Source organism: Limanda limanda, chromosome 1 (assembly GCF_963576545.1).
Source record: "Limanda limanda chromosome 1, fLimLim1.1, whole genome shotgun sequence".
In the NCBI taxonomy this organism is placed as follows: domain Eukaryota; kingdom Metazoa; phylum Chordata; class Actinopteri; order Pleuronectiformes; family Pleuronectidae; genus Limanda; species Limanda limanda.
This window is the reverse complement of record NC_083636.1, coordinates 7,887,187-7,909,495: the sequence shown is the minus strand read 5'-3', so window position 1 is coordinate 7,909,495 and position 22,309 is coordinate 7,887,187. Positions and strand designations below refer to the sequence as shown.

The window sequence follows — 22,309 nt, the reverse complement described above, 5'->3', positions numbered from 1 at the left end:
AATACAACACTGATGCCTGATATTACAAGGTTGTGTATCTGAGGTGGACAACTCTGCTTTTGTTTCTGCAAGCAGCAACACTAGGTCACACTCCCAATACATTGTCCCAGCTTTTAAGTCCATGTTTGTGAACGGCCAGATGAGAGCAGTTGAGTTCTGGTTTCAAGAATGAGAAGGGAAGGCAGGTCAACTGAAAGTTAAAGTGGAAGTGAAAGAAACATTTAAACTGTCAGGAAAGCAGCTGAGGGGTCATTAAAGGTGTGAGAGGTGAAAGCAATTGAAATGGTGATTCATTAACCCAAAGATGCAATTAAAATATGGGAATGTTATACTGTAAATACTGTATGCATAGTCTGAATTACAGTGATTGTAAAACTAAAATATCTTTATGTAAAAATACTATATACTTTATGGTAATAGTTTGTGATGATCATTAGGAATTAGAAGGCAGCTAAAACAAGGAGCCACTGAAGGCACAGTAAGAAAATCTGTCTATGCAGATCTGAGCCATAATTAACTTTACTAATTGTGCAACTCCACAAATGATCATTATAACCCTTTTAATATTGATTTTATTCCACTGATAGTTGGTCCCCGGTGGAACGGCTGTCGATAAAAATTGTTTTCGTATTATGTGGTTTCCTTTGTTTTGAAAATAGATGTGTTCTCTGCCACATTACGTGTTCCTTTCACTTCCTTACCTCTTTATTTCCTGCGCGGAAAACTTTGACAAACACAAACCAGGCCGAGATAAAAATACTTTGAATGGGAAATGTTACACAAGTCCCACATTGTAGCACATGTGTCAAAAGTTGTCTGGCAAACTGTGACATGAGGTGAAGCCTGCAGGGCAGATGCATTCTGGTTGACCATATCTGGATGTTTTAGTAATTCCAGATAAACTTGCTAGAATCACATACTGATGCAATTGAGAGGTCTGAGGTACAGTGGACCCTTAATATGCACCACAGAAAGGTATTTGCAGCTAATTACTCCCACCTTGTACAACAGTGAAATAATCCAATGAGGCATTAAACGCTAAAATGTAAGACAGATGCTAAATGTAGTCAGGCAACAGAAGGCACGAGGGCAGCTGGGTCAGTCAAACGTCTGAGAGGAACAATCTTAATCATCTGTCTTGAGCTAACTTCTACCCAGATGCCCTATGTCATGGGCAAATACAAGGCCCAAAAAAAGGCTACGGATAACATACAGCCAACTGCCTGTGAGCTGCCATGACTGCAGCAGAAAGGACCGCGGACAGCGCTGAGGTCATCAGCCTGTCGAGCAGATGTTGCCCCGCGCGACCCAAAACCACACATGGTCCGGCAACGCTGAAGAACTGGCCCTTGTTCTTTCACCAACAACAGGCCTCTTCATATTTAACTGACTCATTTGTGCAGTCCTGTAGATTGCTGCGTCTCCGACCTGTAAACATCCAGAGTGTCAGGCTGGTTGGGTGTCGTCACGTCGTCACGATTGGCTTTGAATGCAGAATATTCACAACAGACCGCCGCCATTTTTACAATGCCAAGCATCGCTTGCTTGGTGACAACATGAAGGAGCCACCGCCACTGTGTTACTCACATCCAAGACAGTTGAAAGGCATGGGAGCAACACCTAATCCTCTAAACTCTGGTTCTCTGGAACGTAGGGGGAGGATGTGGGGAGGATATGTTATGATTACAAATTGGTTAAACTGAATTATCTTCAGCGACCTACTGTGAGATAAAGAAAGGACATTTCTAAGAATAAAATAGCACATTGAGTAATTTAGAAGGCCAGGGTCAACATATTAAGTGATGTTTCACTAAGATTCTGTCACATTTGAATTAAAAGGTTAATTCTAAAATAGCTAAATTTGATACACTCAGTGATTATACATTGATCTATATTTTGTGTTTGCAATCTTGAAGTATATAACAGACATTGCTGTCAGAGTAGGCTTGCCATTATATAATTATTGCCACTTGTAGTTCCTTAATTTTTCTGATCCTGATTTTTGAGACAATATTTACAGACATGTGAAGAGTTAATCAAAATTTAAAAAAATTGTGTTTTTCAGCTGCTCATAACTGAAAATATACTGTAGGTACTGTTGATTCAAGATTCAAGATTCAAGATTTTTATTGTCAATCAATCGTTGATCAATCGTTCTCCTGAATACTCCTGTCAAAGACCAGATAGCAAATATTAAATATTAAGCAAATATTAACAAATATTAACTTCAATTTATGTTTTGTTTCATGTTTCTTCATTAATACAAAATAAATTCTATTCAATTTAAAAGTGTGTGGGTAGTGGTGAAGGTTATTTAAACTGTTTGCCCTTCAGTCGGGTGAAACGATACAAACCCTCTGGTCTACTACTGCGGAAACACATCAGGGCTTTCTGCTCTGTTTAAACATGCACCAGTTGATCCTCAGATCTTATGCTGGTTGTTATACATTCTGACGATCAATTATCAAACCCTGAATGTGCCAATTGTCAGACTGGTGTCAAAGTAGGAATAAACAATAACATGACAAAAATATTTTCCTGCTACGATCTAATAACTGTTCAGCTTAACCTCAACATTTTAGCATTGCCATGACTTGGTTGCAAAGCAAAGCTGTGACCACGTACAGCTCTACTGTAAGACTTGATAAAAGGGTAACTGGAGTGTTCACAGGAGAAACAACAAGATAAACTATTTATCTCATGATGCAAAGGAGTCACAGGCTCTTAATTCTCAAGCATGAGATCTGATATTACATTTCTGGTTGCATGTCATCAAACTGTAAAAACGGTCTTGGACTGAACATATTTAATCTAATGTGATGAAAAGGCTGTGTTGTTATTCGTCACAGAAGAGCTCAAAGAACCACCAGCAGTGCTCCCATGAGCTTCTGTTTAGTGGTAAAAAAAAAAGGAAAAGAATTACCCGGTGAACACGGGACCTCGGGCGTCTGCCAAATGAAACTTCAAAGCGGGTCAAGGAAATGAGCGGGAATGAGCTACAACAATGGGCTCGCAAATTTGCTATGGGGCAGTGGCTGCGTGAGGTAGAGGTGGCAGGGCCGCCTCAAAGAATTATCACATCTGAGAATCAAAGCTTCTCTCGCTCTCTCTCTCTCTGTCTTACACACTGGCATCAGGCCTCCCTCCTCACTGCAGCACGACATGCTTGCAGTGAGTCCACAGATTGTTCCTTATATGGCAGCAAGCACTGCGGAGAAAAGTTATGATGGTTTGGGGCTTATGAGCGCCGCCTCAGATGGCACACTGCATGAAGATGATAGTTGACAGGTTGCATAGGTTAGTTCAATGTCCATCCCCTTCAAAAGAAGTCCTGTATGGGCAATAACTTTGACCAGATTAATGCACTCACGCCTACAATCTCATTTGTCAACACTACACCTGGTATTCTATTAACAAGCATACTTGAATATTTGCACTACTGCACAAATTGAACATTCATCTGTAAGATATATATTTAGATGTATATATTTTATTTTCTATTTTAAATTTTTTATATTCTATTTTATTGTTATTCTAGTTTATTCTTTTTATTCTATTTTATACTATTTCTATTTTTATTTTATTTTTTGTTGGGTTGAAATTACTGAGCATTGCTTAAAGAGAGTGTGTGACCCAAGCCTTTCATTGACAGTGACTACTTCATGTTATCTCTGTTCATTTGACAATAAAAATCTTGAATCTTGAATCTTGAATTTGATGGGAATTTTGACAGACAAGAGCGCAAAGCACAAAGAGCGGAAGAAAAGAATCAGAGGGCAGAGGAGAGATCTTAGGGAAGAGTGTCTCATTCGCGCATAGAAGCAGCATCAGTGCAAGGAGATGAGCTGAAGCTGGAGCGCAGGAAAACTAGAAAACAAAAAAAATATCTGAGTGACAGGAAGAGCAAATCTTAGCACAAGCAGCGGCTATACAAGTGCAAGCGCAGCGTTTTGAGTGAAAGCATGACAAATCAATAAGTCCTGCCCTCAAACTGAAAGACCACACTCTTGAAAAAAGATATGGGGAAAAAAACATAAATGTAAAAAGCATAACATGTAGCAGGAAAGAATAACTACGAGATTGTGGTGAGTTCAATGTCAGTGCCCTCTTCTCGAATCAGTGCAGGTTGCTATAAAAAGTCTGCGTTGAAATTTGCTGGGTAGAGATGTATCAAAGCCAGCAAAGAAAATGGGATTGAAGAGAGTGGAAGAGAGTGCAACGGGCCTCTCTGCATTTATTGTCATCCCCTAAAAGGGTTCATCTCAGCATGTTGCTATGTTTTCCCACAGAGATTGGGTTTCCGTCTTCCTCAGGCTCTCAGCGAGGTGCACACACATCCTATGAAGAGTCTGGCTGCTGTAGGCAATTAGCGAGCTGACTTGTTAGCGTCAGTGCGCAGGGCATGTGGGAAAGAGTGGAGGAGCCAACACGATGTAAGTAGGTCAGTGGGCCTTTTAGCACAGCTCTGGGGGACTCGTATGGTCCACCACAACATCAGCTCCAGGGGCCTCTTTAACTCTGACAGTTTTTATTGGGGTTCAATAACTGTGACACCTCGAGATAAAAAAGAAAATATACAAAGATAAATCACATCTCATAGAAAAATCTGGACTCACTCCTGCTGCCACCCCTCCCAGAGAGAGCATGTGACCACAACAGTAGAGAGTCGATCCAATGAGGCTGTAAAATCACCGGTCCAACTTTCTGTGGTCCCTCTTTCCTTCTCCCATAAAAAACCTTTTCAAAGACAGCTCCAGTCTCAACAATGGGTTGCAGATGTATGACCCACCAGTTACTTGAGGTAAATTAGATGTTATCTACACACCGTTAATACTGCGTGTCTAGACTTATAAACATATTTGTGTGCACGCTGAATTATGCAGAATTATAATCAAGCTACTTTAAAACATTTGGGGAAATATGGTTCTTCGCTCCCTGCTGAGAGTTAGATGAGGCGATTGATACTCTCACGTCTGTTAGAGCTAGATCCAGGTTGCGATTAGCTTAGTCTAGTTTAGCATTAAATATGAATAAATTGAATAAAGTTTTGAAAGGATGTATCAAAACGCTTATTGGATAAGAGTGGTCAGGGTAGCCACTTTTCAATTCCTTGCAGTCTAGTTTTCACATGGAGCCTCATCTCACTGGGACAGTTTTTAAAATTGTAAATTGTAAGATGGATGACACATCACCACTTCCTCCCACTTTACAAAAATGAAGCCCAGTTAATTTGGAGCCAGAGGCTGCACAGTGGGGATCGTGGTGTGGAGCTGCAGTTCTGAGGTCGCACCAAAACACGTACTTGATCAACTGCGGGGCCAGTCTCAGCTGTCAGTTACATATCCGCTTGTTTTTATAGCGTCAAATACATAATTGAAAGCAAACTTGTCTACTTCTTAGTTTGGTCCATGTCCCATTAGTTAATATGGAGGAGGTCCTTATGGCGATCCAGATGTTTCATGTCACCTTCATTTACGATCTATATTTCGACCTGATTGTGTTTGTTGAAAGCCAGTGGCAGGTATAGCCTGAGGAAAGGTTTCTGACCAACCTATGAAGTTCACAGTACTATTCAACTAAAGGAAAGCAGAGCACTTAAAACATGTCGGGAAACGTTTGTAGCTTTTAAAGTATTAATTCAAATATTTCATTAGACAGAATAATTTATGTACTGTACCTGCTCCACCCGGATCTCATATTCTCCATTCAGCTTCTTCCCTCTGAAATACTTCGCCCTGCGTTGTAAAAAAAGAGACAAACCGTTCAGGAACAGCCAAGAAATGAGATTTTCATACAGATTAAGAGTCTTTAATTTAGGTTGAGTCCTGCACATGTGTCATTTTAAACATTGGAAATCCAGTTTCAAAGAGTGTAGTATATAGAGAATGCATAGATTTCTGGGTGGATCATACGTGCACTTCAACATGTGGATTCTTGCCCTGCACAAACAGTCCAGTGAATGTGCTGCAAACTCTCCCAACAGTCAAAACAACCTTAAAATAACCTTTTGTTTATTTGATAGTAGGAGGGCTGAAATTTCAACAGACCTTCCAAAATACCTTGTTAACGGACAAAATAATGACTCATATTTTCCATGATAACAGAATCTGACCTTGCAGGGCTTCGAGTGAGCAGAATCCCTGGGCAAAGAATAGCTTGTGAAATAAAGTGCGTTTAATAAAGGGAACTTGCTGATCGAGGGTCAGTCTTTCAGTTTTTTTATTTTCTCCTATTCTGAAATGTGTTTTGTGTTCAAGGTGAAGCTGCTGCCTTGATATTTAGGATTTCATATCAGTGTTTATTTTTAAGTAGATGTTCTAGATCCAAATTGTCAATTTGTCTATCATCAGGGCTACATGGCTTTACACCACGATCACTACTGCTGTGTAAGAGGAAGTGGAGCAACATCATCCAACTTTATATACATTGTATTTTGTCTGTGAGACAAACCAAGATATTGTATGCTATCCCCCCTGGGTTGGTTAAAATCTGGCTGGATTTCCCATTACATTGTCTAGCAGTGCTGTGAAGCCGCTGTTCTTCGGTACAACAATTTTAGAATATTACCACATACATTGTTTACCATGTTCACCACCTGCATTCAGCAAGTTGGCTAACATTGGCTCAATAGCAGTAAACACAAAGTGCAGCTGGGAATCTCATTAGTTTAACAGGATTTTGGTCGTGAACCAGTGTTGCACAAACTTAACATCTGACCTGACAACGGCTCAGAGAGTGAGCTTACAGCATCACCACAGTTATTACAGCTCATTCCGTGACCATGAATGTTGCAATCTATTCAATAATGGGTGAGACATTACTGTCTGGACTAAATCGGTGGACCAACCAACTGGCACCAACTTTCAGTCCTGTCTGAATTTCATCCTTATGTCTTTCACATTGGCACAGGCACTAATGGCATATTCATTTTCAAACAGATTCTGCATGTGAATGTGCAGAAGCAACATCGCAAGATACCAAGATTTTGGAGCTTGGGGCCTTTTGGATTCCGTTTCTAGTTTGACCAATCACGTTTGAGCAGGCTTTGGTTGCCCGCAGGTAAAAAGTCTTTGGGAGGGCAAAAGAGAGAAAGCACATTGACTGAAATTCATATGCAGATAGAAGTTACTAGCGATAAGCCACAATTTCTTGACACCTACAAAAACTAGTGGTGTTTTGTGAGGAGAAAGGTTGGACTTTCATGATTATAGAAACTTGTCAGACTGTTAACTGTGTAGAGCAAACAGAAGACAAGTCTTCGCCCAGCTATCCGCTGTCAACACCAGAAGTCCCCAAATATTGTCTGTTTCCTCCAGAGGCTGATACATCATCAGATGACGGCCGTCCTAACCCTTTATTCGGGCACATCCACAATGTCAACCTTGAGCAGCCTTTTTTTCACAATGTAGTGGACCACCATGCTGTAAGTAAAAATGTGTTGCATCCATTAATAGCATGAAAACACCAACTGTTTTCACAGTGACAATAATACTTTGATTTGATCCAAAAACTCAAGCTTTCCCAAGTTCTCAAGGTTCTGCTCCTACCTTCTATTAGGTAGTTGCAAGAGTAACACAGAGATTGTTTATTCATTATCGACATGTAAGGTTGTAACTATTGCTCTACAATAGTATTAACTGAGCTGAACCTTTCAGAGTAAAGGGCTGAAATTAAGTTGTATTTTGGAGAAACACCAAAACAGATACATATTTACCCGATTTGACTAACATGTTATTTTGACAGTGACATAAGAACTAAACGCTGTAGACCTGTGTTAAATTGTGTACTGAAGTTTCTCTAACACACATTCTCAAGCCATTGTAGTGCTATAGTTGTGTCCCAGTGCTGTACAAGCACTGAACTCTCACCCCTCACAGGAGAGGGACAGTGAACAATCTGTTGAGGGCTTCAGGCTGGAGCTGTGTGTGATTGAGGACATGCTCGAGGCCTTCGGTTTACTGGGACACGCTGTTTTGGGGATCGAGAGTGCTTCTCAACTTACCCACTACTAAACACATTTTGCTTTTGCAGCGTTTGTCCTCAGAGCCACTCACCAAACAAAGCCTCCTTTCTCCTGCGCTTGTCTTCCCCATGTCTGCCTATTTGTTTTTCATCCCCCTACATCTGTCCTTTTACGTCCGTTCATTATCATTCATTACAGTCACTGAGGAGGATCGTGAAGTTAACATCTCCCAGCTGTTGGACTTTAAAAGTTTTGGGTCCCTTGCCGTCTCATTCTCTGTAATTTTGGAAGCTGTGAATCTTCGGCATGACTGACCTACATACTAGACAGGCAGTGCCCCCTCTCACCCTGGACCACCGTCGCCGCCACCATGAAGCATGAGGCGGGGGCCCACATGCTCACTGTCCCAAAAAATGAATGGTATGCGTTTCAACATATTGCAAAACATGTCGTCACTCCAAGTGATCAATCTAATTTACAGGCTGCCGGGCCCTCTGGTTTGAACAAGCCCTTTACACGTGTTTCAACATAAACATTTAGCTCTGCAAAGAAGTCCGGGCTTTCCTTCTCCCAGTCGTGCACACGCCCTCTAAATAAACACCTTGGAGCTGAATTCCTTTTTTACCATGAGAAAATGTCCTGTTTTGTACCATTAATAGAAAGTGTACGAGTCCTAAATGGAGACAAAAACCAACTACTCCTATTTGTATACACTCTATTATTGATGTTATGATAATACTGCAGTATTTACAAAAGATATAAAATAAAGTTTTACATGTGTTGGTTTAGTTAAAGTTTTCTTCCATCAAGGACACATCGTTTCAAGTATTAGGAAACAGTTTGTTTATAATTGAACTGAAAGTTATTGTCCATCGATAAGTTCTGTTATTAAATGAGTATTCGGCCACTTTTAATCAGTTATTTGATGCTTCAAATACGGGGAGAATGTCATGATTGACAGCTGGGACTGGCTCATGATTGGATGAGGGCATCAGTGGGACCTAGATATTGCAGCCCCCCCACCCTAATCGCTAGCCTACTGGCAGGATAGTTTGGCTCTCTGGATAAATGGAGGAAATGGAGCTTTGCCCATCTCTTCCACACACACTATGGTTTAAATTCATATTTCCGTGGCCATACAAGTGAATTAAATCACGGCTCATAAAACAAAAACAATGAACTTCAAGATTGTAAAACATTGCTTAGTGCTGAGAGCAAATAATAATTTGCTAGAACCATTGTAACAAACAGAATTGTCCGTGTTTGTGGGGTCAGGCCGTGAGGGATGAGGTCAACTTGGCTGGTGAGGAGAGGGCAGGACGTGGGGCAGTCAGTGTGAAGCTCTGCAAATATTAAAACCATCCTGACATTGAAAAGAGGTTTTCACAGCCTGTTAGACCATCAAACATTCAGGCCAGCACAATCCCTACAGCCTCAGCAAAGTCTGCCAAGAGATTTATGGGATGTGATGGTTTATGGATCAGGAAACGCTCTGATACGATCAAAAGAAATGGCGAGACATAAGGGGACTACACTTGATTATGTACTTAACTGTTTTTCCCTTTTAAGTAAGTTTTGAGAAAGTGCTTGTGCAATCTTGGCACTTTGCAGCTCATGAACTTTTGCCCCTTTCGCGAAGCCACAAGAAGATGTTCCACCTCTTCTTTTCCCTTGAGACGTTCAGCAGTGTGTGGGCTTCCTGCCTTTTCTTTAGACTAAACATGAAATTAAAACCCTCTTCAAATGGCTCAGAGCGAGCAGAGGATCACGCAGAACTGCCGACATACACGTAGAACTAAACGTGTTGCCGCAGAAGGGCCGAGTTGAGCAATCGGATGCTCATATCTTTCAGAACACGGCGCAAAACAGATGGACAGCTTCTTGGCAAAGCGTCGCACATGTCAGCCTGAGAGCGAGGGAGAGAGCGAGACACAGGGACACAGGGAGAGAAAAGGAGGGATTGTTGGTGGTGACGGTGATGCTCTCGGAGTCTTTGCCTCAGTGCTGTGTACTGCTATTGTGGATCAGTCATTGCTGGAGGCCAAGTCTGTCAAGACAGAGAACCGTTTCCGCAGAGACCTCAGCCTCTCTGCTGGAATGCCCAGGAGGAAATTCAACCCAGAGGCGAGCAGGGATGGACAGACGGACGGACACCCTCCTCGCTTTCTGCTTTGATGCATGTTCATATGTCTGAATGACAAAAATGTAACCTCTTTCTTTAGGCGCTGACAGATAATATGTCCTGGTGGACGATTACAAATTGCTGAAGCTGTTGATCAGTTTGTCCTCCAGATAGAAACTATTCTGTTGGCTTCCAGTCAAAGCCGTAACTACAGATGGGCGACAGAACCCCAGTTTTGATTCATGGAAATATGTGAAAAACATAGCACATCTGTTTGACTCCTGGAAGACTTTAACCAGTGGTTTAAAAATAAAAAACAAGATTACATCTGGAATCACTACAGGGCCATAAAATAAATGACAACTTTGGTCAGGGTGGTTTGATTTTGATCTGAACTTTTTCTTTTCAGCAGCCCTGCGCAGAGATTTCACCAGAGAAGCATTGCACAGTCCACCTACTGTAATTCCCAATGTGCCTAAATCGACAGCAGTGAGCGGACTCCATTGTCCCAAAAGCAGGTTTCACATTGTTCTTAAAGCAAACACGGTGACAGAAAAGGCCGACACCATGACACAGACACGTTGCCAAAGCAGCAGCCAAATATTTGGTCTTTTTTTACAAGTTGCACTTGTCTCAGGAGGCTGAGCATTAACTGTTTAGCTGCTTCTTTCACACCAGACCTGTGATTCTGAAGTGGCCTCTGAGTATCAGTGACATTCCTATGTCATACAAATTAACCGTCAGGGAAGCGACTCGGATTAAGAGCCACTTTTTGAGCATTTTAAAATGATCATGAGACAGGAATTGAGCTGCAAGGCTTACACTGCAGTAGTTCCCTCCTGAAATTAGTTTCTTTAAATATTTTATTCTAAGATTTTATTGATGACTTTTTAAGCTTTACACTACCCAAGCCCCTTTATATATCAAGGGTTTAATAACTCCCTATGAAAATGTGCGCCATCTTTAATCAGCTGTCTGTCTTCTAGTTTCCTGAACCCGATAGGTGAGTAAAGACCACCATGCCCCCAAACTGTGAAATGATGTATAATCTGATCTCTGGATGGATTTAAAGGTTTATATCTCAATTTTCATTGCTCCTTTATTGTTGTTTTAGCCTCTTGTGAAGCACTTGTAACTTCAAGTTTATTGTTATTATAATATTTTGGGGGATTGGCAATGCATAGACACAGATCCTTGGATTACTTGTCATGACTCTCAGGGAAGCTCTGGATTTACAGGAAGCATTTTTCTTTTTCTTCAAATTTAAGTGCATTTTTGGACATTTGTTTGTGATGCACATTAGCAATTCCTTGAAAAGTGTAAGTCACACTAAATCAAAAAATATGTGTATCATGACTGCGTGTTGACATTTTAAGGAACTTATGACCCAGTAAGAACGTCTTTTAAATAATTAAGCAGACTTCATGGACCATGTGTCAAAGCCACTGCTAACTGTGTCAAAGTAAGATAATTAACTTTGGATTGTTTTCAGAGAACCCACAAGGATCCATCTCATATCGCTTTGCTTCCCATCACTACCTTTGCACAGAACCTTCAACTCTCCTGCACAACTCTATAGGGAGGCCCCCCTCGCAGTTTGAAGTCCTATGATCTAAGGTTTGAAAGGGGAGATCTTGATTGGCAAAATGATGTCAATGCCAGTGCTAATTATTACTGACAAGCTGCAGTTGCCCATTGTTTAAATGGCACATTTGCTCCAGCAAAGCTTTAGGACAAGGTCCCTGAAGTCACACAGTCCAGGTTGGTTGATGAGACTGAACAAAGGTAAGTGGAGCTTTCTCTGGATGAAGGATGAAGGGCTCGGTTTGGTTTCACTCACTCTCTTCCAATGAGAAGATTTACACTAATATCGACACAGCGCAACTCCACTAAAACATGTGGACTGAGTGAGATTGACATTAACATCCACTCTTTATAAGAATCATTTCAGTGTAAAAGAACATCTGGCTTCAACTGAGAGGAGCTGCTGCTGATTCCAGATAATCTGTGCACTCAAACCCTACCAGTATCTCAGATAAAGCTCAGGGGTTATCAGACATCACCATCTGCTGGTCACAGCCCTTCACTTCCCGAAGAAACACAGCATGATGAGAGATGACACGCATTTCTCTGTGAAGCTTTCACTAAACTACAGTGCCACTCGGTGGACAAAATATGGAACTGTCTGAGTAACAAATCCAATCCAATCTAACCCAAGCTGATCTTTGATATATACTATTTTTAAATGCGATACATTTATGTTTTTATATATATAATAATAAATAATAAATTGTGACGTCACAAATCCTGCTCAGACTTCAGGTGAGCAAAGAGAAGCTTTCACCCTTCAGACAAATATGAGAACAGGTTTCTAGTGTGAAAGAAGCCTATGTGAGTTATAGTTGAACAAAATAATTGTAATCAATGATGGTATATTGCAATTCAAGAAAAAAGCGCCACAAACTATGACATCATTAATGACCATAGAAATAAATAAGGATCTTTTAGTCCCAGTCAGAAAAAACACAATTACAGCTGCGTAGTTGTATCTCTCTTTTTTTTACACTCATACAAGGCAGACTTGAGATCTCATGTTCAAAGGCCAATAAACGTTTTGTGAGGACACTGTGACCTTGATCTTTGGCCACACAAATGGATCAGAGAGTTTAAGTGAACTTCCTTCTTGAGATATCGCCTTCACATGACTGAGAAGGACAGAGGGATGGACAGACAAACAAACAGACGACCCGAAATAAAGCCTAAAGCCCCTGGCTGTCGCCGGCGTAGAGGCATAAGAAAGGCATAACACATTAAAAGGTCCAGAAAGGTAGGATTTACTGCAGAGGTGCTGCACTGTATTACATTATATTGTACATGTGTTGCTGCTGCAACCATAACAGCTTCACAAAAAGGACTTTTCCTCTTGTTCATTTGCTGAAAAAGCGACCGACCCCTTCACTTAGCAAAGCCTCCATTACTCTCTCTTTTGAGTAACTGAGTTTGTTTAGGGTGAATAACAACCCCTGCTGTTCTCTCAAGAGTGAGGACGCTCCCTCACAGCGTCTGAATGAGCCTGGACGCTCCGGAGGGAGGATGATCCCCTGATGAATCATGTCAGCACACCGGGAAGTGAAGAGGAACGGGGCCCATTTGGGATTTCAGCCAGCCGGCTTTAAGAAAAGAGGCCGCAAGGCTTTTCAGAAAATTTAGAGCAATTTCTGTGGCTTTGACACGGCTGACAGCGGGGTGCTTTAATTTAGTGATCATATTTAGACCGAGGCCTAATCTCCCCACTGAGCCGCAGATACAGATGCTTCGGTTCATAATGATCCCCAGTAATTCAGTAAATAAATTCAAAGCGCTAGAAATAGCTAATAACAGTTTCTGCGAGGACGATTTACCGGCAAATGTCAGGCTACAGAATAACAATTCATGAAATGGAAGAGTGGTTTATCGATTCAGTGAGACAAACACGGGCAGCGCAAGAAATCAATTCAGCGGCAGCAAAAGGCAGCTGATATCAGCCTCTCACACGTGTGTGCTGCTGGTGAAAGATGGAGTCATCTCTCCTCATTAAAGCTCATTTATTGTTCTGTCATCTCAGAAGCAAAGAACCTTCCTCTTGTTACCATGACAATTTTTACTCCAGCACAAAGAACCGTGGTCTGACTCGGTTAAAGGCAAGGACGTACAAGTCTGTTACAAACAATACAACCTCTCACACCTTTTGAAACTGAAACTAAACTTTGAATTAAAAATTGCTTTGGCTAAACTAGCTCCAGTCTGAGGAGGTGTGGTAGTTTTTTGTTATTTCTCTGTGTGAATTAAGTTCAAACATATCTCAACCAAACCTCAAAATATTACAAATGCACATTTTCTGAAGTCATGTTTAATCATCTGTGTGTTCCACACAAAAAAACTGAATAAGAAGAATATCAGGCAAGTGCTGTGAGATTTCAGTTCTCTGGAATCGCCACTGTGAAATCATTTCCTACAAATGTCAAGTGTGTGGTCTGACATTCTGAATTATTTGTCCTGTGTGTGTGTTCTGAAGATTATATGATTACAAATCGGTTCAATCTGTCATCATGTCTGTGTCTCCCACGTTATTGAAATCGGGTTAAAAATCCTCCAGTGTGCAGCAGCCCAAAGCTAAGCTAATGTCCTCCTCCCTCTTGCTACGTACTTAAAACACATGTATATGCAGAACATCATTTTGAAAAGCTAAAGGTGATACCAAACCTGTTATTTCATTACCAAGCAGCTATATTCCACACAGGTTCACTCAAACAAAACCCGGCGATAAAGGACTGAAAAGAAGCGCTCAATTATTCTGTTACCTTACCTTTTGCAAACAAAGGTCAAGCTGTCATCTTTTATTTCCCAGACACAGATACTAAGAGATGTTATGACCAGTCGGTGAAGAGAGAAGGTGAACTAAGATGCTCATGGCTCTCTGTGATCGTGGACATTTTTACTGGAGCCAAACTGAACTGGAGCAAATGGATGGAAAATAACTCCCAGTTCAGTTCTTTTTCTGTTGAACCATGTACTGTGAAACAAATCCTGCATCATTCAAGTAATTTATAAGACAGCTTTTTGTTATTTTTGGGGGTATATGAGCAGCAGGGTTTATAAAACATGCATTAAACTGATCATTATGTGCTCAGCGAGCTACCTCCACACACGCTAACCCCATGAAACTTCCACTCACCAGTCTGTGTGTTGATCATCAATCACCAGCAGGATCTTGGGCTTGCGTATGACAGGCTTGGCTGGCTGACTGTTTCCTGCAGCGGCACCTTCGGCTGATGATGCCGCTGATTTGGCCTTTGCGGCAGCTGCAACGTTTTGGGCCATCTGAGCACTCTTCACCACGCTGGAGAAGGAGCTGAGGAAGCCCCCTGCACCCAGGCCTGGAGCTGAGCCTGATTTTGAGCCTGGGGCTGAGCCTGGGGCTGAGCCTGGGCCTGAGCTTGAGCCTGAGCCTGAGCCTGAGCCTGAGCCTGAGCCCGAGCCCGAGCCCGTGCCTGTGCCTGTGCCTGTGCCCGTGCCCGAGCCCGAGTCCGAGCCTGCAGCAGAGCCAGAGCCCTGGGTCTGGCTTGGCATGCTCGGGGGCTGGCGCCTCTCTGTGGCCGGGGAGGCCGGCGTGGAAGTGGATGAACCAGGAGGAGTCGGTCTCTGCAGATCCATCATGTAGCCATTGGGGAGGTTGGCCACAAAGCTGCTGTCTGATAGGCGCCGGCGAAGATAGTTCATGGTGACGGGCTGGTGCGTCTGTCAGGCCAGAGGAGGTGAGGGGGAAGAATGACTGAAATCCTGCACAGGAGACAAAAGAAAGGAAAACATCATAATCAGCTCATATCGGATGATTTATCTCACCCCAACTCTGTTTTAATGAAAAATATGTCATACTTAAGCTGCACAAATCAATATTTTTCGACAATGGGGAAAAGAAGTCTACATTATGTGAAAGCTGTTTCTTGTGGTAATAAACCCACAGAAAATTACTACTCAACAGTTCCTCTCAGCTCTTAGGAGCGTTTAAGCACTTGTCGGCTATTTGTTTTGGTTTATAAAACCCACAGGTTCAACTTTTTTAATTGAGTTTCACTGCTCTAATTACACCTGATATTCACCACAGCAGGAAGCTGTTTGGTGAAAAAACAAGAATTTTCCCCTGAACCCATATCACACAGCATCTCTGACAAACTATTAGTTATGATCATATGTGGAGCATTTAGTGTAGCAGCTACAGAGACCGTTTTCATTCAGGAGTAGGTGGAAAACCAAAACAGAGCTTTAAAAAAGCTTACATTAGTCAAGAGGATTAAAATATGACTCAACACAATTCCTAATGTTGCTTGTTATTTGTTGTATGTGTAAATGTTCAGGTGCCTGCCTGTTTACTACCTATTAATTTTACAAGTAAGTGAAAACTGTTTAGATTGTGAATTCTAAATAAAAATGTTTTTAATTTTTGTCACAATTACTCGCATATTGCTCAGAGTGGAATTTTGTAAAACAAATTAATTTTGTACTGATAAAAACAGAAAAACAAATGTGATGCTTCTCCATTTCCTGGTTCTCACACTAATTAGCAGACGTGGGAGCTGAGGTGAAAAGAGTGAGACCTGGAAAACATTCAGATGCAAATGCCAAACAAAACCTGCTGTGACATTAATTGGGTTTTTTTTCAGAACCTGATTTGCATAAGGCAAGTAACTCAGTGACAGAGCAGTGACGATGCAAAGTTGGAACAGTGATTCACAGCTCATTTGGTCGTACGGCAGACAGAACCCCTGTGGGAGAAAGGAAACAAGTTATATAACACATGGAACCCAGCGTGGTGGAGAAGAGACATTCACACAGATTAGCTATCAAACTGCAATGAAGCAAAGAAGCCCTTAAAGCTGATTACAAGGGGGCCACTCTCATAGTAAATGGAGCTTGGATGGGATGAAAGTGCATTTGTTACTGAGGCGCCACGTCTCAGGCCGAGGTGACTGGTGTTGGGAGCAGGTGGGTTTTTCTAGTTAAAGGGGGAGGAGGGTCTAACACGTCAACAGCGGGAGGAAAAGGATGTGGGGCAATCACCAATGGGAAGTCTTAGCATGAAGTTGTCGCTGCTGTCTACTTGAACTCTGATGGATCTGTGGATCTGACTTCTGAGCTCCATAGAGGATGTACAGCGTTAGCTTGTAAGTAGCATGACTGATCACAGCTGCTCTGGCAATAGCGCTGTGACATTTCTTAGTTTAGTACTGCAGCGATTACCAAAAGGGAATTTTCTTGCCTTGCTCCAGAAAGACGTCAGTGGTCTGTGGTTACATAACAGAGGCCATGGAGCATAAACTCTGTAGCCCCTGTATTTATTATCTGTAATACCACTGACTGGATATTATTGAGAGGTTTCTGCTACTTATTTCCGATTTCACTATGTGACGAGGTGTGCTTAGGTTGTCTGTATTTGTATGAATTGAGCTCAACAGCATCAACAAATGAAGTTTCTTTATGTCTCTGAAACTCAACAACAACAAAAAAGACCAAAACCAACAATGTGTTAGTCCATCTCTCAATGTTCTCTTAAATCTTCTCCACCCTGTCCAGGGCCGCTTCTATAACGTTATGGTGCTAAACACGGCTCCACTGGGTCATCAAACCAGGACTTGTGGACCACACAACCTGTAAACACAGCACTGACATATTAGGACGTCATTGAGTTGTTGTCAGTTGTGGCGAACGTGTATACATCCTGCACATGCAACATTAGAATGTGAAATCGTTGTTCTCGCTACCTGTTAAATATTAGAAGGTACAGGGCAGGGCTGGGTGATATGATACGATTAATGAACGAATATTTAATGCTCTCAGTGAGAGGCTATATTTGTAGGTTTTGATACATTTTCGGTTAATTGCCCAGCCCTACTTCAGGTGAACTGCTAAGTCAAGTGAATTATTTTTGGACTTGTCACAACAAATGACCCCTTCTAAATTACATTTAAACCATTTAAGCCACAGTTAGTGAGAAACTATGAATTATTAAAATTGCTCTAAAATGGTTCAGAAGCACGTGGCATCATGTATTGCAGACTATTTTTAGCTGATGATTAAAACAACTTTTGTGGTGCTTGTGTTAATGCTAATGACATAACACTTCACTCAGTGCAAAGTTGAGGCTCAATGATGATTTAATACCTTCTGAACAGTGTCAGAGCTCTGAGGCACAAATGAATTAATTAATGAATTAATGACATTAATGACCACAAAGGCAGCACCGAACCAATTCAATCATGGTTCTGCTCTTTAAAGTGTATTTGTTGTTAAAGCTCAGAATATTATGAGAGTAATCCTTAAAAGCTTGAGTTTTGGGATTCAGTGTTTTGCCCAGCAGCTATTCAGCGAGGCAGATGCTGGTTGTCAAAAAGAATAACACTAAAACAGGAGATCGTTTTGCCTTCCAGCAGCCAAGCTGCACCGCCTACCTTATCCCTGAGTGAAGGGGCTTCCCCCCTGGAATTATGCCTATGCATCAACCACCACAAATCACTTAGAGATACGAGCAGGGCTTAAGACAAATCATAGAAAATTGCTGGAGAACAGACAGAATAAAGATGAAAAAGCCAACAATAGCAATTACAGTCACAGGGTCTCTGATTGCCAGCTCGGCCTCTTTGTCACGACTTGAGCCCATTGGACAGATAAGGGGCTGTCTGCTGAAAATCACTATCTTTACACTTTGGTTGGCACATTCCCCACTTTCACAGCAGCTCTAAAGCTGCTTTCTCCCTCTGGCCGAGCACAGCTGCCTCCTAGCTCTACCTGCAGTACACCCAGCACTGTGAGGAAGCTGTGAACCCTGTGAAGGCTGGTGGTAGACATTAGTGATGCAGGTTTCTTAAGAAAGAGCGACATGCAGAGAGAAACATTGCAGACGTTTAGATGGACACCAATATTCTGAACTCAACCAGATAAAGACCATAGTCTGAATAAGATTCTGTCATGTAAACTGCATTTTCTGATTACCATTACCTGAATAAGGTCATACTCTAAATAAACAACAATTTTGGAGTGGATCCATGAATTGTTTTTTGACTCTCTTCAACATTTTATGATGTTCTGCATTTTCTTTAATTACTCATAGAATTCATGGATCTTAATTTAAATGTTATTCTTAGGAGACTGATATTTATGAGTGTGTGCTATTTTTATACTGAGTACCATTGTAGGTCAGAATAAGGTCAATATTCAGATTATTGGAGTCCATGTTAACATATTCAGAGACAGGTTATCCACATATTTCTGATCTTTTATTAATAAAAACCTAAGATCCATTTTAAAGAGCTTGCTGGGCCTCAGTGTGAAAGGCAATAGAGAGGATGTGGCTGTTGGGTCAAAACACATATTTGATTCTCCATATTTCTGCATATCACCCAGATTAGTGGACTGAACGCTGATTAGTGGTACAGTACAGTAAGAGGTGTATAACTGAAAGGTCCTTCAACTGCAGCAGCAAACAGGATTTGGCTCAGCAGTAATCACAGGCTTTGTTCAATAATAACAGTGGAAGAGCAGGATAATGTCACAGCACACTCGGGGACCCCTGCTGATGAACAGTGTGTGTGTTTCTATATATATATATACATACACACATACATCTAAAATTATATATATAAGTGATGAAGACAGCACTAAGGGGATTGCAGCTCACTCCTGTTGGACAAATGTTTCGCATCCTCGGTGTGAATCTGTTAAATCTATCACATATTCTGAATTGCTGTTCTGTGAATTTACACGTCACAGCCTGGTGGAATCATTGAATAATTAGTGAAGAGGAAATGCAGGAGTTTTATCCCATCGTCTTTGGCAGTGTAGCGTTTGTGATTCCCACCTTACATTTCTGAATTATGCAATATCTTAAATATGCATTTTCAAAATGTACAGTGAACACAGCAGATACAGATTTTTAAATGATGCGAGGCACACTTGAGATTTGAGACTGACTGCAGTTTGTTCCGCAGTAATGTTCGAGCACCCTCCTCTTGTGAAAACTATCTCACACTCTGTTTAAAAATATAGTTTGTGTGTATTTATTTTTGGAAGTATGGCAGATTGGTGGGCAGGTGCAGCTCCTTACTTGGAGCTGTGGCAGATTGCGGCACATGGAATAAAAGTAGAGACAGATAACGGAAACCACAAAATGTCATAAATGTGGAGCTTCCAGTTGAAATGAATATTCAATTTCTATTAGGTGATCAATAGAAAACAAGTGCTCAACAAATAGAGTTCAACATCGGTTCCAAAGGTAAGACTAAGCAAAAGCTATGAGACTGTGAAATAATATTATACACTAACGTAGAAGCCACAAGTCTGTATGATATCAACTGCATTTGAAGACAAACATGTTTTACTGGCGTGGTCAAGGTGACATACGACACTACCCACAATCCTAAGGTGTAAAATTTACTTCTCTGACTGGTGGAGCTTGCTGTTACCATGGAAATGTTCCCACGAAAATCACGTCGGCTACTACGATCAGATTGTTACATCACCTTAACCTCACAGCGACCATGATTTCAAATATACCATCATCTATTTTCTCTATTTTTTACAAATAAAATATTTTATGGTAACAATTCATCTTGTAGCTGGTCGGCCTGATTCGAGACATAAAATTATTCTAATAATTCAAATTTCTGAAACGTCGTTTGAGAACATTTGGGGAAATTTACTTCCAGGACCAGAGTTATTTCTATAGGGATGGACTGTCATGAAACAAAAGCATAAATGTTAATCGTAAATGATTTAGCATCCTTTCCCACACACGAGTCAATAAGACACACACACATTTTTTAACACTGGTAAACTGTAACGATCTTAAATGTGCAGCATGTCACCACGAGCGGTCAAACACAGCTTTTATTATTCATGATGAGTTATAGCAGGGGGTCGCTGGACTCAGGTCAATGTAAGGATGAAGGAAATTGAAGCAAGTGGGAGAGAGTGTGAAGACGGAGAGCTGGGATGGAGAGGCAGCATTCAACCTGCCCTAAGGCATCCTGGGAGATTACAAATGAACGTGTGGGGCTTACTGCAAGATAGATGATCATAGCTTTCAGTACAGTGAAAATGATATGGAGTAAAAGTGTTCTTGATCGTGAAGTCCTGTGAGTCGTAAGTGTAACACAATACCTCACTATTAAAAATAATTATATAATTTTGTCACGCCATCCTGCCCATCTTAAACCCTCTGGTTTAAGATTATAAGTAATGTTTCTTTTGAAAACATATTCCCAGGCCTCAAATGAGCCTCCTCTTCTCTCAGGTATTAGAGTCTGACAAACACAATTTAATTTAATGAGATTATTTCTGTCTTTAAGCAATGTTTGTCAATCTAACATGCCCTCTAATTTGTTTGACTCACTGGCTGTAAAGTAGAAGGTTTTAACGTTAATTTGGATTAAACATTACATTACATTATTACATTACATTACATTTAGCTGACGCTTTTATCCAAAGCGACTTACAATAAGTGCATTCAACCCTGAGGGTACAAACCAAGAACAACAAGAATCAAGACAGTAAAATTTCTTCGAAATAAAGCAAAACTACAGAGTGCTATAAGTAAGTGCCATTTTAGTGCTACCAAAGTGTTAGTTTTCAAAAGTGGTTAGTTTTTTTTTTTTTTTTTTTTTTTTTTTTTTTTTTTATTCAAGGTACAGTCGGAAGAGGTGTGTTTTTAGTTTTCGGCGAAAGATGTGTAAACTTTCAGATGTCCGGATGTCGAGTGGGAGCTCATTCCACCATTTAGGAGCTAGGACAGCAAACAGTCGTGATTTTGATGAGTGTTTAGCTCGCAGTGAAGGAGGAACGAGTCGTTTAGCTGAAGCAGAGCGGAGAGAACGTGCTGGTGTGTAGTGTTTGACCATGTCCTGGATGTAAACTGGACCTGATCTGTTTACAGCATGGTATGCGAGTACTAGTGTTTTGAACCGGATGCGGGCAGTCAGTGGTAGCGTACATTCCCCCACACTGTGCATATGGGCCCCTTGACGCTATTCTGCAGGGGCACCATCACAGGGACCGTGACATACTACATATGAAGAAGTTCCAACTAAACCTTGAAATAAGTTAAGATGACACCATCCAAAAAATTGAGTGCCATTATTCAAAAGAAAACTGAAATATCCCAAGTCAACAATGATACTTTGGCAAATCACTAAGTAAGCAATCTTGTTATTGCTAAAATGCTACATACTAACAGAGTACATAGTCTAAGTCAGATTTAGTCATCGATCAATTTCACTCAAGCATCGAAGCCTGAAAGTTAGGGATATTTTGAAATGTCCAGAAAATGTCAGAGTTAGTAATAATTACCAGAAAATTCAAAAGCGAGAGAGACGGCAAGTTTATGACGTTTCTAACATGTTACACAACCACTTCCCCCAAAAATTCCATGCACATTGAAGAAGCCAACGAAGATTCCAACTTGGAAAGGCTATGAGATGGGCTGTAAATAAAAACATGATACATCATGTCCTTCATGATCTACTCAGGCGCCACCCCTCGCCTGAATGTTCTGGGCATTTTTCTGTTGAAGTGAACGAGTCTGACCAGGACGATCTCCTGCTGCGTTATTCATAGGTGAAAGGCAAACTCCAGAAAACACAATTTTCTGTACAATGTCAGGAATTCAAACAGCCTTCTAAAGCCATTCATATTAT

At 41.1% G+C, this 22,309-nt stretch overlaps 1 protein-coding gene across 1 annotated transcript in view; it reads right to left on the bottom strand.

The window, feature by feature from the left end:
* Positions 1-15,344, bottom strand: part of LOC133000556 (synapsin-3-like) — an 84,133-nt gene extending 68,789 nt beyond the window's left edge. Inside the window, 3 exon segments of the mRNA XM_061070505.1 lie at positions 5,678-5,735; positions 14,800-15,067; positions 15,197-15,344. Of these exon segments, the coding sequence (XP_060926488.1) occupies positions 5,678-5,735; positions 14,800-15,067; positions 15,197-15,344 (474 nt within the window).
* Positions 15,345-22,309: the final 6,965 nt, after the last annotated feature.